This window comes from Schistocerca serialis, chromosome 9 (genome assembly GCF_023864345.2).
Source record: "Schistocerca serialis cubense isolate TAMUIC-IGC-003099 chromosome 9, iqSchSeri2.2, whole genome shotgun sequence".
NCBI classification, from domain to species: Eukaryota; Metazoa; Arthropoda; class Insecta; order Orthoptera; family Acrididae; genus Schistocerca; species Schistocerca serialis.
Window position 1 is genome coordinate 341,096,776 of NC_064646.1, and position 15,995 is coordinate 341,112,770.

Here is a 15,995-nt window from a genome sequence, read left to right on the forward strand (position 1 = left end):
AAGTAACAGCCATTTTAGAATTCACTGTTCAGTTAAAACAAGTTTCGCGAGTGATTTGAGGCTAATTCCTATACACACACTACGATCTGTCTGCGCAGAGATGATACGCGGTAACACTTCTGAACAATTTTGTACAAAACTTTGACTATCATGTTTGCGCGTATTTTGTACCAGCGCCAAACTCCTGTTATTTTGGAACGATCTGTTTGCGCAGAAGTTATGTGCGCAGACAATTTATACCCGTCGCTGTCGCAGACAGTTTAGTAGTATCGCTGGTGTAGTAAATAGAGATAACTTTGAGATCGAAGTATAAAGTCGAGGATTAGTAACGCTGGGAAAACAAAATGATTGTGTCGCCTGCTCGAAGCTGTCAGCTGGACAACATAGCGATAGCGACATTGTTTTGTCATGATTGTACAGTGTAGTATAACGCGATAGTGTCATTGTTGATGGCAAGGCTGCGTGTGCGGTAGTGAGCGAAAGCGTTCTAAATATACTAACGGTATTTTCTCCGAATTATCTTGTGACAGTTAGGTTTTCGTAGGTTAGAGACAGATTTTTTTTTTTTTTTTTATAAAGGTGTTAATTTATTTTCTGCACAATGATTGACAAGAAAGATGATGACTTTTCTACAAATACTGACCTGAAATCACCAAGCCAGGCTGCTGCTATTTTGGCACAATCAAGACAGTTGTTAGAAACGAATACAGCATCGGCAAGTAATTTTAGCATTTGGAATGAGATAGTCATTAATCAGTTTCCACATAAAAATATTACTTAGTATTTATATTCTGGTAAGCCGCTTGGCATAAGTGTAGCACTTATGTTGCATTGCAGGTTCAGTCGGAAATCCGTTCGTCGTTTGCACGATTGGCAGAAGCACTGAGGTCTCGCGAGAAACAACTCTTACGCCAAGTAGACGCTTTGCAGAGCCAACAGCTGGCACTGTTACAATCGCATGAAAGTGTTCTCCTGGAGCGTTCAATGTAAGAAATATCTCAATACAATATTTGTAAACAAAGTAGTATTTGTTTTAAGAAAAGCTAATTTTATATATATGGGTAAGATAACAAACTACAGCAGTTAAGCAAAATGTGTTTTATATATGTGGGTAACACGCATCAGAAAATTATTTGGCGGATTATACAGAGGATACAAAACGTACTTGAACATTTCAGGACACAAGAAAGGTTATTATGTTACCGTTACGGAAGTGATAAATGAATATTTTTGGCTCGTTCAACTTGTGGTTGTTTTAAAATACACTAGTGTAAAAGCATTAGTAATATTAGCATAATTGGATCTTGTACATAAGTATTTACTTATTTATTTTGTTGTCATTTGATCATTCAACAAAACAGTATCTGTGATGTGAAATGCCCATTAGAAAAATAGTGTATGCATACGTAAAACATATACAGAGTAGGGCAGCTTTAGATGATGATAGGGTAGAAAATCGGCCATGGCCTTACCAGTGGAACCATCCTGCCATTAACCTTGAAACTTGGGGACACTATGGAGAACTCAACTCACAGTGGATAGAGTATGAACCCCGTTCATCCTCAATGCGAGTCCATTTCATTAACACTGCCTCAACCACTTTGCTCAGTGTATAATTCTGAAAGGAAATCACGTGGCCACCTAGTCTACAAGGAGCTTAAATCATGCACAAGGCGCATAATCAGTTATGCAACTAGAACATGAAACTTGTTGTGTCAAACTTATGAGAAATATACACGCACAACCATCTGCCAACACTATGTCCATCACAGCTATTCTTGGAACTGACCCCCTTCTCTGAATGCAGGGAGGTTGTACTGTATCTGAAACAGAGAAAACAGGAAGTCAACAGCAGAAACATTCTTGTTCAAAGAGACAAAGCATAGATGGCACATCTGTTAACAGATTAAAAACTACTCATCAGTAAGCAAGGACCTAGTATTTCTTCAAGCTAACACACCACAGTATTAACACTTCTCAAAAAGATATGTTTTTAGCTCCGTTTTAAAAGCTGTTTCCTTCTTCAGCCTCCTTAGGTATGTTGTCATTGCATTACAACAAGTGACACCAAACTGGCCCTCATGTTTTTGAGTGTGACTCATTCGTGCACACTTTGTGTGGAGGTACCAACAGTTGCATGTGTTGTAACTATGGTAACTGCTATTAATTTGCAGGACCCCAACATAGGTCATGTTATCAATACACTATTGAATATGTAAAAGGACAGTACTGTAAGCGCACAAAACTTTCGAAGTAGGGGCTCGCAATGAGCCCCATGTAGAGCCACGTGACAATATTCAGACAGCGCTTTTCTGCAACGTAAAACTTTCCCTTGATCAGCTATTAGTTTTACTCCAACAAACTATTCACTAACCTACAAAGGGCAGGAAGTAACCAGAGCACAGTGAGAGAATATGTCACAGTAGCTGAGACTGATAAAGAGTAAGTACTTGTGTAATAGCAAAGTATATTTCATGAGAGTGAAGGGATGTTATCTCTCAGGTTTTTTTAGCATGATTGATTGATAGTGTGCTGTGAGGTGTTCTGCTGAGTAGTTGTTGTCAGAAATCGAAATTGGCTGTAAACAGCAGTATGAGACCAACAATAGTTCAGACTGGTTGGAGTCCAGGTAGCAAATACACATAACCACAAAACTTGCAACACCTGAAGGAGATGGCTGGGTTGGTCATGAAGTATTTTGGATGAAATGAAATAACAATTGAGCAGAAAACCTGGAAGCACATTATTAATATTTCAGCAATTACTAGTTTTGTGCCATGTGAGTGTTTCAAACTTATTATAGTGTAATGTGTAATTCGGTGGATAAAAATATCTATTCACCAAGTGGTGGCAGAACACACACATAAGACTGTTATAATTGGTAAGCTTTGGGAGCCAGTGGCACCTTCAAGCAGAAGGGTTGAAGGTGAAGGAAAAGGACTGGAGAGGTCTAAGGAAAGGGGTAGATTTCGGTAAAGTCACCCAGAACCACCGGTCAGGGGAGACTTACCGTACGGGATGAGAAGGAAAGACCTTTCTTTCCTTCAGGGAGATTTACCGTATGGGATGAGAAGGCAAGACCTTTCCTTCTCATCCTGTACAGTAAGTCTCTCCTGATCCGCAGTTCTGGGTGACTTTCCTGAAATCTACCACTTTTCCTAGGCCTCTCCAGTCCTTTTCCTTCACCCTTCTTCTTTCCCCTTCAACCCTTCTGCCTGAAGGAGGTGCTACTGGCCCCAAAAGCTTGCCAATTACAACAGTCTTTTATGTGTGTGTTCTGCCACCACTTGGTAGATAGATTTTTTTAATCCGTCCAATTAAATAATTTTGTCAATAATTGATTGTTTTTGTTGTTATTATAGTGTATATAATGTGACAAATTGTAGAGATTTATTTTTAATTGTGTAATAGTTTTTAATTAACTTGACTTCTCATGTCAGATAATCTTCACTAATCAAACTGTTCAAACTAAACAAATTACTGTTAAAAATATTTTAATGTTATCATCTGTTAATAATTCACAATATTTTTTAAAGTCTTTACATAAACTAGTCTGCTGTTGCTCATTATTATTTTCATTACCAGAAAGAAATTAGGAAACAATGGAGTAAATATATTGATTGAATACAAGTGTTTTCCCGAAAACTTTCTATCTGTCTCTGCATATACATGTACAATGCCTCTGTGTATGTTGTAATTAGTCTAATTTTGGTAGGCTTTCATGGGATAATTTGTCTTTAAGTATCTGCTAACTAAGATTTTTCTGCTTTTCTGTGACACACTCCTGAAAGTCACATAGACCTGTGACTATTTGTACCGTCTTTGTATATGTTTAGTAATCCTTATTAGTCCTTTTGGTATGTGTTCCTTTTACTTGTTATATTCTAAAATGGGATGCACAAATGATTCATAAGCAGTCCCATTTGTGGACAGATTGCATTTTCCAGTATCCAGCCAATGAACCAAAGTCTGCAGCTGCCTTACATACAGCTGAGCCCATGTGGTCATTCAATTTCATACCTGTAAAAATGTATGCACCTAGGTATTTTTATAAGTTGACTGATTGTAATTATCACTAATTGTTGTTGTAGTCATAGCATACTTAATTTTATCAGTTTATGAATGCACTATTTGCATTTCTTAACCTGCCTAAGTTTCTGAGACTGCAGTCATATGTGTGAGTTGGGTTTGCGTGAGTATGTATATGTCAGTTTGTCGTCTAATTTTGACGACAGGCTTTACTGGCCAAAAGCTATATTTGTGACATTCTTTCTGTTGCGCCTATCTGCAGCTCAGCATCTTTGTTACATGGTGAGTAGCAACCTTCCTTTCCACAATATTGTTACATTCCATCCTGGATTTTATGTTGTTTGATGTAAAGGAAGTTGCTAATCTTCACAGCACTTTGAAATATTATCAAAATTGCTTGAAAATTTGTGCTGCTTTTCTCAGATAGTGCTTCGTAATAGATAACTGCATCATCTACGAAGTCTGGGGTTACCATTAGTATTGTTTGGCATGTCATTAATGTACATCTACAAAAAGGGTTCCAACAAACTTAGTTGGGGCACCCTGAAGTTACTTCCACTTCTTTGAGTGAGTCTCCATCCAAGATAACGTGCTGCATACTCCATACCAAGAATCCTCAATCCAGTCACGAATGTTTCTGCGGTGGTGTGTAAAATGCTTTTTTGAAGTCAAAAAATACTGCATGTACCTAGTTTCCTTGATCTGTGGTTAGTAGGATGTCCCGCGTGTATTTTGCATCGTTTTCAACACATGCTGCAGGTGGAATGAAATACTGGGCAATGGAATACAAGAAGTCTTCTCTGCTTTCTAAAAAGAAAAGATGAAGGCTCACAATAAAGTTTGGATCTTTCAAATATGGCCAACAAAGTGTATGGAAAAGTAGTAAGTGAAATATTCATAAATATCTGAAGCTTCTGAGAAAGCCAGTCCTGAAGTGATAATGTTTTCACAGTGAAACAGATAGTTAAAAAAAAAAAAAAAAAAAAAAAGGAATTCAGCTTGGAGATAGACCTAGCTTTGCAGGATTTTGAAAAAGCTGTTGATAATATTGATGGGAATAAGTTTTGGGAGAAAATGTGGTAAAAAGGGTATCTAAGACACGTGATCAAATTAGTTCAGAATATTTATTCCAGTATCAGAATCAAGACAGTGGAAAGCAGCCATTGTTAGAGGTATAAAATCAGCCACAGAATTTGCATCTACATAGCTGACTTGATGTGAACCAAGGACATTTCCTTTTGGAGTCAAATTAGAAAGCTAATAATTTGTGAACATGTTGCGTATGCAGACAGTCAAATAACGGTTAAAAAATTTAAGACAAACTGTGGAGGATATGAGCTGCATCTCTGTGGGATCTGCATTTATATTTGAAGATTTCGGCAACTAAAACTTAGGTAGTGTGCTCCTAGGAAAGGAATCGATGAGATCAGCAATCTGCCCCAATTGCACAACATTGAAGCAAGGGCATTATTGCTTGTAACTGAGCTGCTACATGACCTATGAACAGGATAAATCAAACAATGGAAAATCCGGGATGGAACGTAACAATATTATGAGAAGGAAAGTTGCTACTCACCATATACTGGAGATGCTGAGTCGCAGATAGGCACAACAAAAAGACTCTCACAATTATAGCTTTCGGCCTTTAAGGCCTCTCGTTGTGCGGTAAAATGAGAAATGTCCTGCCCACAAGCCCCCCCCCCCCCCTGGCACCATGGTATTCTGCCATCCACTGAACTTACACAATATACTCGTCCATCGTTAGACAACCCCTCCTGCCAATACATTACGTCAAGGCTCATACTCCTGTAATAGACCTAAATGCAAGACCTGTCCCATACATCCTCCTATTATCACCTACTGCAGTCCGGTCACTGGCATCACCTAGCCCATCAAAGGCAGGGCTACCTGTAAAACAAGTCATGTGGTCTACAAGCTAAGCTACAACCACTGTGCTGCATTCTATGTAGGCATGACAACCAACAACCTGTCTTTCCGCATGAATGGCCACCTACAAACTATGGGCAAGAAATAAGTGGACCACCCTGTTGCTGAACACGCTGCCAGAGATTATGTCCTTCATTTCAATGACTGCTTCACAGCCTGTGCCATATGGATCCTTCTCACCATCACCAGCTTTTATGAATTGCGCAGGTGGGAACTTTCCCTGCATCACATCCTACGTTCCCATAACCATCTTGGCCTCAAACTTCGTTAGTCACTGTCCCCACTTATCCAGCCCCTTCCCTGTTCCCATTCCAGCACTACACAGCCATCATTCCACCACCACCACACCCAGTCTTTTTATTTCTCTCCTTTTCCACTACTGCCCCCCCCCCCCACCTCTCCCCTACCCTCAGTCTAACCTACAGCACTTCTATCCACCACCTCACCATAGTATCCCTCCCTCTCCCCACTCCAGTCTCCTTACCCTCCCTCAGTCAGCCGCTCTGGTGCTGCTGTTAGCAGTGTGGTTTCAGTTGCCTGAGGCTGCAGGTGTGTGTGTGTGTGTGTGTGTGTGTGTGTGTGTGTGTGTGTGTGTGTGTGTGCATGGACGCATATGTCTGTCTATTGTTGACGAAGGTCTTAACGGCTGAAAGCCATAATTGTGTGTGTCTTTTTGTTGTGCCTATCTGTGACTCAGCATCTCTGCTATATGGTGAGAGGCAACTTTCCTTCTAATAATATTGCTATGAACAAGATAAGGATTTAAGCAAACAAAACTGACACTTGGTGTTTGGACAACTATAAAAACCCATAAAGTGAAAGTGGAGAAAGGTGTACAAATGAAATTACAGAAAGTAATGGCAGTTGCAACCTTTTTATATAAAGCAGAATGTTTAGCTCCAAGTAGGATGAATCGTAGGCAGTTGGCAACATCAGAGATGAAGTTCTTTAGAGCTGTAAAAGACTACAGCAGAAGAGAGTTAAATTAGCAACATCCCAATAATGGCTGAATTTTGGATTAAATATATAACAGAGAAAAGTGCATGAAATAAAGAAATAAGAGGAACACATTCTGTTTATTTTGGAGACCAAATCGTGAAGCAGGCCATACACTACAAAAGTTCAGAAAGGTGGTTATTGGGCAGCTCAAGAACGGTATGGTGAACCAGAACAGGCTTATCTTAGCCTGAATCTGGGAAGCCAGGAAAGAAAATACTTATTTAAAAAAAAAATCTCTTTTAGGACTATCTTGATTTGTGTATTTCATTGAAAATTTATGTAAGTAAATAATTAATAACAAGTATATGGCCAAATAGAGCAAATGCTGCAGATTTGTGTAACTGATGCATGGCCTCTCACCTTGTGGTCCCATCTGTCTAAGATTATGCATTGTTTGTTGCCAGATGCATGCAGCCTGACTACATCTCCCTGTGATTTGTCATTTTAATGGTAAAATATTCTGAGTGACAGAGCAGGCAAAGCCTTGCAGGTCAATGTGTTATGTTGACCATATCTTTGAATGCTTTCCATTTATAGTGGATCTGTAAAGACACTAGCTGCTTGTACACAGTTTGTTACTTCTTAATTCATTAATTTATCTGTAGACAATTTCCACTGTGTAGGTGTATTCAAGGCACATACAATTTTGATTATCTTTATGCATATAATGTACACAGAGATACCTAATTTAATCAAAACTTAATTTACTCACCTTTAGATAAAATGCCCAATACTAGTCCAGGATTTCCTTTACATAAGGTGGGTGAGATAGAAACATTAATCCCAACATGTTGCTATCGACACAGAAGTTAACACTCTCATCTTCACGTTATCAGAAGTTTACACTTTCCCCATTTTACTTCTGTAGTGTACACTGTGCACTCACCAATTTTCTCTCTCTTACACACCGGAATTTTTAATCTAGGCCTTTTAGCTAGTTATTTTTTACTGTGATTGAAGTATCATGTGTGAACACTACTGCAGTCTCAACTACTGCTGCTGTCATGTTATTGACGTACAAATTTAAAAGAAGCGGCCCCAGATTGATCCCTAAAGTACACCAAACTTTACTAACTGAAAACTAGAGTATCACTTGTTTTATGCTTCTTTTTGTGTGTTAGTGTGCTGTGACACACACAATCAGATCTCTTTGAGAGCTCAAGGAAAACTCCACAGACTTTTCTTTGTTCTTCTAGCACCCCAATAAAATCAGCTACAAAGTGCTACAGGGAAAACGCCCTGACTTGCACAAACCAGTTGAAGAGATCGGTGGCAGGATTATGTTTAACAAGAGTCATTGTTTGTTGAGACTAATAGCAATTTCCTATTAGGTAGTGCTGCTCGAGAACACAGGAGTGGAGTAAGATGGACAAGATTACCTCTGCTCCCAGCCTCTTGTGTCATGGCTCATATTTCTGCAAAATCCTAAGATGTAGGACCTGTCCAACACATATTTCCACAATCACTTGCTCCATTCCTGTCACAGGTATCTTCCATCTCATCAAAAGCAGTGCTACCTGTAAAAATGCTCATGGTATCTACAAACAAAGTTGCAACCATTGTGCTACTTTCTGTGTGACATGTCATCTATTAAGCTATCTGTCCAAATGAATGGCAGCCATCAAATTGTGGCCAAGCGACAGCTGGAGCACCCAGTTACTGAGTAGGCGACCGAACGTGATGTGTTTCACTTTAATGAGTGCTTCACAGCCTGTGCCATCTGGATTCTTCCCACCACCACCACCACCACAAGTTTTTTTCTGAACAATGCAGTTGGAAGCTCTCCCTGGAACATATCCTGCATTCCCATAATCCACTGTATGATGCATGGCAGATGGTACCTTGTACCACTACTAGTCATTTACTTCCCTCTTCCATTAACAAATAGAGCGAAGGAAAAATGATTGTCTATGCGGTTCCCTATGAACCCTAATTCCTCATATCTTATCCCCATGATCCTCATGCACATTGTATGTTGGCGGCAGCAGAACCAGTCGACAGTCAGCTTCAGATGTTGTTTCTCTAAATTTTCTCAATAATGTTTCTTGAAAGAACGATTCCTTTCCTCCAGAAATTCCCATTTGAGTTCCCGAAGCACCTCCGTAACACTTGCATGTTGTTCAAACCTACCGGTAACAAATCTAGCAGTCTTCCTCTGAATTGCTTCAATGTTTTCCCTTAATCTAACCCGCTGTGGATTTCAAACACTCAAGCAGTACTCAAGAATGGGTCGAAATAGTGCGCTATATGTGGTCTCCTTTTCAGAGGAACCACACTTTCCTAAAATTCTCCCAATACACTGAAGTTGACCATTTGCCTCCCCTACTACAATTCTTACATGCTCATTCCATCTCATATTGTTGTGCAATGTTACACTTACATATTTAATCCATGTGGCCCATCAAGGAGCACACTACTGTTGCTGTATTCAAACATTACGTGTTTGTTTTTCGCAATCAACTGCATTAACTTCCATTTGTTACATTAAGAGCTAGGTTCCATTCATTATACCAACCAGAAATTTTGTCCAAGTCATCTTGTATCCTCCTACAGTCACACAATGATGGCACCTTCCCATATACCACAGCATCATCAGCGAACAGCCACAGATTGCTACTCACACTGTCTGCCAGATCATTGATGTACACGGAAAATAAAAGTGGTCCTATCACACTTCCCTGGGACAGTCCTGATGATGTGTCTGTTGACTGTTCACTGTTCGTACAATATACTGGGTTCTGTTACTTACGAAGTCTTGGAGTCACACACATATCTGTGAACCTATTCCATGTACTTGTACCTTCATTAGCAGTCTGCCATGGGGAATGGTGTCAAATACTTCCTTCTCCTACTCCATGCTTTCTGTCCTGCCATCATGCATATGTACACCTTTGTCCTTGTCTACTTCTCTTCTCACCACTTTCCTTCTCCCATTCCCCCTCCCCACCCAGCACGGCCTCCTAGTGCTGCACATAGCGGCTCTATCCTGTCACTATTGCATCCCTGTATGCTCCCACAGACAGCACTAGCATTTTCCCCCACCCCTTGCCCTCCCCAACCTGTACCTCTTCTGTACCCCCAACTAGACTGCTTCTCACATCTGAGACAATTGCAGTTCTGCCTTAGTGCCCAGAGACAACATTGGCTTCATGTACGTAAATTGTGCTTGTGTGTGTTTCCTACTTCTGAAGAATAACTTTGTCCTAAAGCTGAATGTTTCTACCATTGTTTTCCATTGTGCCAGTCTGTGACTCAATGACTCTTCTGAGTGGTGAATAGCAATTTATGTTTCGCATATTGTTGTTGTTATTATATCCTAGACTTTCGAATGTTTAGAAATGCATTGAGATTTATAGGCCTTATTTTGATGAAAAACTGGTATGCTTTCTCACTTGATGGATACAAAAGCAAGTCATTTTTCTCACTGCCATACCACCACCTCCATTATTGTAAATCTTAAGTTTTCATGAAGTGCCCAGTTGCAGGAGTAGTCAAGAATTTACCAAGGAGTGAATTGTGCCATATTTACAATTCCATAGGTGCCTTTAAAGTAATTATTATTCTCTCTTGCTCTTGTGATAGAATGGTAAGACAGTGTCATCCTGCTGGGTACTGGGGATGTCTGAATCTGAAGGAATGACAAAGTTGAATGGCTGCCAAGGAGGTGAGAGACAAACAAACGATTATAATAAACCATCCCTTTGCAGTCTGTTTTCTTATTGTTCAGGAGAAAATCCTTTAAATCGAAGAAAGAAAAAAGAAACACTGCTCAGAAATGGGTATCAGCAAATTTCTGCTAAATCAGTTCTACAGCAATGACACATTTACACCCTCCCAGTCAGAAGGAAATAATTTGTCCGTAGCTGTAGGTGAAGAACATGATTTTCTTTATTATATAAACGCGAGTACATATTTTCAAGATTTATATTCTGTGTAAACTGTTCTGCATATTATTTAGGGACAATATTTTTGTTGCAGAGTTAGCAGTACTAGTTAAATTCCAGCTGTATTTTCTTCCATTTATAGTGACTAATTTTAGGGGAGGACATCTTTCAGTTATATATTTTGGAGCAACTCTGTGCACTGTTAATGGGAACATATTCTTTGATTCTTTAAAATTATGAATGTAACAGGGTTAAAATACAGTGATCAAAAATTTATTTACAACTTGTGCTGAAACCATATTGTACTTATGACTTAGAGGACATGAAATGGAAGCAGCAGTTGAGAAGGGAGTGAGACACTGCTGATGCCTATCCCTGATGTTATCCAATCTGTGCTTTTAAGCAAAAAGAGAGAGAGAGAGAGAGAGAGAGAAATTTGAAATGGGAATTAAACTTTTAGAATTGCTGATATTATTGCAGTTGTGTTGGAGGCAGCAAAGATTTTGGAAGGACAGTTGAACAGGAAGGATTTCCCCATTGTGTCCAACACTGTGTTGCTATTCCAATACTGGAGAGCCTTGGCAACAGTGATGATCTAAGAAGGGGAAAATAAGCTTAAGATGTGAATTGGAGTTTGTGTTAGGGAAGGCATTTGACTTGAATAGCCTATGCAGCTGTGATAGCTATAATTCTGTGGTTGTGTAGTGTCTAGCACACCTGCCCAGTGAACAGGGAGACCTGCATTCAAGTCCCAGCCATGGCACAAATTTTAATTCATTTCTTCAGCTTCTATCATTATCGTAGATAAAAGATGAGATTCAAATGTCTCAAGGAAGATTTAGTTATATCAGAATAGATAGTGTGTGGAAAAGGTGTTGTGAGATGGACATCAACAGAAGTAAAACAAGAATAATGAAATGCAGTCATATTAAATCAGACATTGCTAATGCAATTAGATTAGAAAATGTGACAGTAAAAATATTAATGAATTTTACTGTTTGGATAACAAAATAACTGATAGTTGCTAAAGTACTGAGGATATAAAATGCCGACTTTCAAATGGGTAGAGAAAATAACTAATGGAGTAGTACTGAATTGAATTGAGGGGAAAAGGAAATGTATGTCACAATTTGACAAAAAGAAGGGATCGGCTGATAGGGCACACCCTGAGGCATCAAGGAATTATGACTTTTAGTAATGGAGGGACATGAGGAAGGGAAAAGTTGTTGTGGAGACCAAGGCTTGAATTCAGTGAGCAGGTTCAAATGTGTGTAGGCTGGAGTAGTTATGCAGATGATAGACTAGCGCAGAGAGCTTCATCAGACCAGTCTTCAGACTGAAAACTACGACAACAACAACAACAGTGCAACACCAGATCTTTTGAGCCCAGAAATAGGTAATCAAGCAGATCAATGTTGTCAGATCATTAACTCTGTAGAGACCATTCTTGAAGTGCCCTAGAAGTCTGACTCTCATCCCTATATGTGTACTCCATCATGTGATTTGTTGTTGACAGTATTGACTGAATCAGAAGAAACTACATCATTCAGATGTTCGGTGAGTGCTAGACAGAAAAATAATTTGCACTTGGATAACACTCAGAGTATTGAACAGAAAGGTCTGCACTATTTGGTAGGGCTCATTTTCATTATCTATCAGCACAACAAAAAGAGTGTGATAATTATGAAGTCTTCATATCTATATTCAAAGGTTCCTTGTGGCGCACCACTTCAATTTTGTACGGGAGTTTCTTGCAGTAGTCAAGAACTTTTCTCTGTAATGTTATTTTTCATATTTTATTAACTCTTCAATTTTTTGCAACTTTTGTAATCAGCATTTTGTAAACCATGTTTTAACTCATTCCATGACCAAGCAGCTTCGGTACATGATAAAGAAATAAAATACAAATGTATGTTGTTGAAGTTTTCTGTGCAACTACAAGCTAATCCATATTTTTGTCACCAAAAGCACATTTTCGACAAAAGGACATATTTTTATGTTCTGCAAACAGTTTTAAAAAGCCTTCAATAATTATGAATCAGCAATGGAATGGATGATCACAGTAATGTGTACATGGGAGGGGGGGCACGTGCGCGTGTATGCCATAAGCAGTTTTAATTATTTAAAAAATTGTAATCACACCTTTCTTAATTTTTGTGCAGTGATGTTAATAACTTGGATTATGAGTGCCTTCATACTTTTGCTGTTGATGTTCCCAGAAGTAGTAGTAGTAGTAGTAGTGGTGGTGGTGGTGTACTACCACATTCTCCTTTTGCTATCTGTTGTTTTTATAGTGCTTATGCCACAGTTTTGTAATGCTGATATTTCTTGATTGTTTAAAAAATGATATTCTCTATTGCTGATTGTGATACTAAGAAACCTACCAACAATGAGACTTCTGATATTAGCAGTATGTTGGGTCATCTTTCTGAGTCTGTGAATTTTTTAGCTGTGAGCTGTAGTACTTTTCTGTCAAATAAGATACTTGTAATGTTTGCAAAGTCAGCTTATCGACACATTCATCAACAATTTGTTTTTAGAGGTGATATGCCTAAACCCCCTATGCAAGTGAAAGCTGATTTGAAAGAAGAGGAAGTACTGCTCAATGCTATACAATCATTTGGTAAAGTCAGTGTAAACCGAGGGACCATAATTATCATGGACAGTACAGAAGCATCATACTCTACACCTTACAGGTAAAAAATGTGACTGCCGCTAATAATTTTTTTGTTCAATATTTCAAGAATGTTTTGTGTATTGATATTACTGTCTAAAAATGTCGATCACTTACTGCAGATTGGAAGATTATCAAGATGCAAATGAGGATCACATGTCATCATACAAGTCATTGTCAGAAAGCACTGCTGAACAGGAAGTTATCCGATTTGGCTTCACACCTCGCACGAGTCTGAATCTTCGTCATATGCCTTCAAAAGGAGCGGATGCAGGAGTAACGGTAGAGGATATGAATTCTAATAACCAAGTAAGTAGTTTCATGTCCTAAATGAAAACAGCATTGCACTGTTTCCCTGTGAAAGCATATGTGACATCAGAATTATGTTTTAGCAGTAGTGCTTTCAATATTTTTTTTATGATGACAAAGGAAAAACAATTCCCAGAAATAATATATAGGATCAGGAGCCAAAGGGTGAGTCAGAGAACTGAGAAACAATATAAATTTCCTGAATTGGGTCTTTCTTCTTCCAAACCTAGAAGGAAAACTTTGGACTAAAGGAAATTTGTGATGTGTAATGGAATATGATCAGCCACGAAAGGAAATCTGGTTGCTGATTAAAGAGGAAGTAACCAAAGTTCACAAAGATGATCACTGCTATTGCCCAGTGTTACTTTGACACTTTCCACTCACTTTTCGTGATAGTTGCTTTCCATGTATGGCCCAAAACACTTTTGTTGTTAATTTATAAACTGCTTAGTCAGATTTAGCTCTACCCTCTTGACTTGCATTTTTTGATCAGAAACCATTTTTGCAACACTCTCAGACATTTGCTGTGCACAGCAGAGTGAGTTGTTGTTGTTGTTGTTATTGTTGTGATCTTCAGTCCTGAGACTGGTTTGATGCAGCTCTCCATGCTACTCTATCCTATGCAAGCTTCATCATCTCCCAGTACCTACTGCAACCTACATCCTTCTGAATCTGCTTAGTGTATTCATCTCTTGGTCTCCCTCTATGATTTTTACCCTCCACGCTGCCCTCCAATACTAAATTGGTGATCCCTTGATGCCTTAGAACATGTGCTACCAACTGATCCCTTCTTCTAGTCAAGTTGTGCCACAAACTTCTCTTCTCCCCAATGCTATTCAGTATCTCCTCATTAGTTATGTGATCTACCCATCTAACCTTCAGCATTCTTCTGTAGCACCACATTTCAAAAGCTTCTATTCTCTTCTTGTCCGAACTATTTATCGTCCATGTTTCACATCCATACACGGCTACACTCCATACAAATACTTTCAGAAATGACTTCCTGACACTTAAATCTATACTCGATGTTAACAAATTTCTCTTCTTCAGAAACGCTTTCCTTGCCATTGCCAGTCTACATTTTATATCCTCTCTACTTCGACCATCATCAGTTATTTTGCTCCCCAAATAGCAAAACTGCTTTACTACTTTAAGTGTCTCACTTCCTAATCTAATTCCCTCAGCATCACCCGATTTAATTCGACTACATTCCATTATCCTCGTTTTGCTTTTGTTGATGTTTATCTTATATCCTCCCTTCAAGACACTATCCATTCTGTTCAACTGCTCTTCCAAGTCCTTTGCTGTCTCTGACAGAATTACAATGTCATCGGTGAACTTCAAAGTTTTTATTTCTTCTCCATGGATTTTAATACCTACTCCGAAATTTTCTTTTGTTTCCTTTATTGCTTGCTCAATATACAGATTGAATAGCATTGGGGAGGGGCTACAACCCTGTCTCACCCCCTTCCCAACCACTACTTCCCTTTCATGTCCCTCGACTCTTATAACTGCCATCTAGTTTCTGTACAAATTGTAAATAGCCTTTCGCTCCCTGTATTTTACCCCTGCCACTTTCAGAATTTGAAAGAGAGTATTCCAGTCAACATTGTCAAAGCTTTCTCTGAGTCTACAAATGCTAGAAAGGTAGGTTTGCCTTTCCTTAATCTTACTTCTAGGATAAGTTGTAAGGTCAGTATTGCCTCACGTGTTCCAATATTTCTACAGAATCCAAACTGATCTTCCCTGAGGTTGGCTTCTACTAGTTTTTCCATTCGTCTGTAAAGAGTGAGTAATAAAGGTAAAAGTAAATAGTGCGCACTGTGTCCCCAATTGTAAAAGGGACATTACAGCTAATGTGCACTGTTCAGGCTGTCCGAATGCCTTGAAGTGCCATTTTGTGCTTAGATCAGTGGTGCATTGTTGCTTTTCAGAAAGAAGGGTTGTGAGCAAAAGAAGTTGCATACTGCAAGAGACATAAACATATCACTAGTTAAGTCTTTCGTCTGTTGAAGTTTGCTGACAATGTCTTCAAAAGCCACAAAATTTTTACGTGCTTCTACACTAGGTAACTTTCAAAATGTTCAGATGACATTGCCATAGCAATATCATCTGAACATTCCACTGCTTTTGTGAAACACACAACATCAAAG

General features: G+C 38.9%; 1 protein-coding gene across 1 annotated transcript in view; it reads left to right on the top strand.

The window, feature by feature from the left end:
- Positions 1-293: 293 nt before the first annotated feature.
- LOC126419199 (uncharacterized) overlaps positions 294-15,995 on the top strand; it is a 36,729-nt gene continuing 21,027 nt past the window's right edge. Inside the window, exons 1-4 of the mRNA XM_050086334.1 lie at positions 294-715; positions 838-986; positions 13,400-13,555; positions 13,656-13,842. Coding sequence (XP_049942291.1) covers positions 602-715; positions 838-986; positions 13,400-13,555; positions 13,656-13,842 — 606 coding nt within the window. The 5' untranslated portion in view covers positions 294-601. The remainder of the gene's footprint in view (positions 716-837; positions 987-13,399; positions 13,556-13,655; positions 13,843-15,995) is intronic.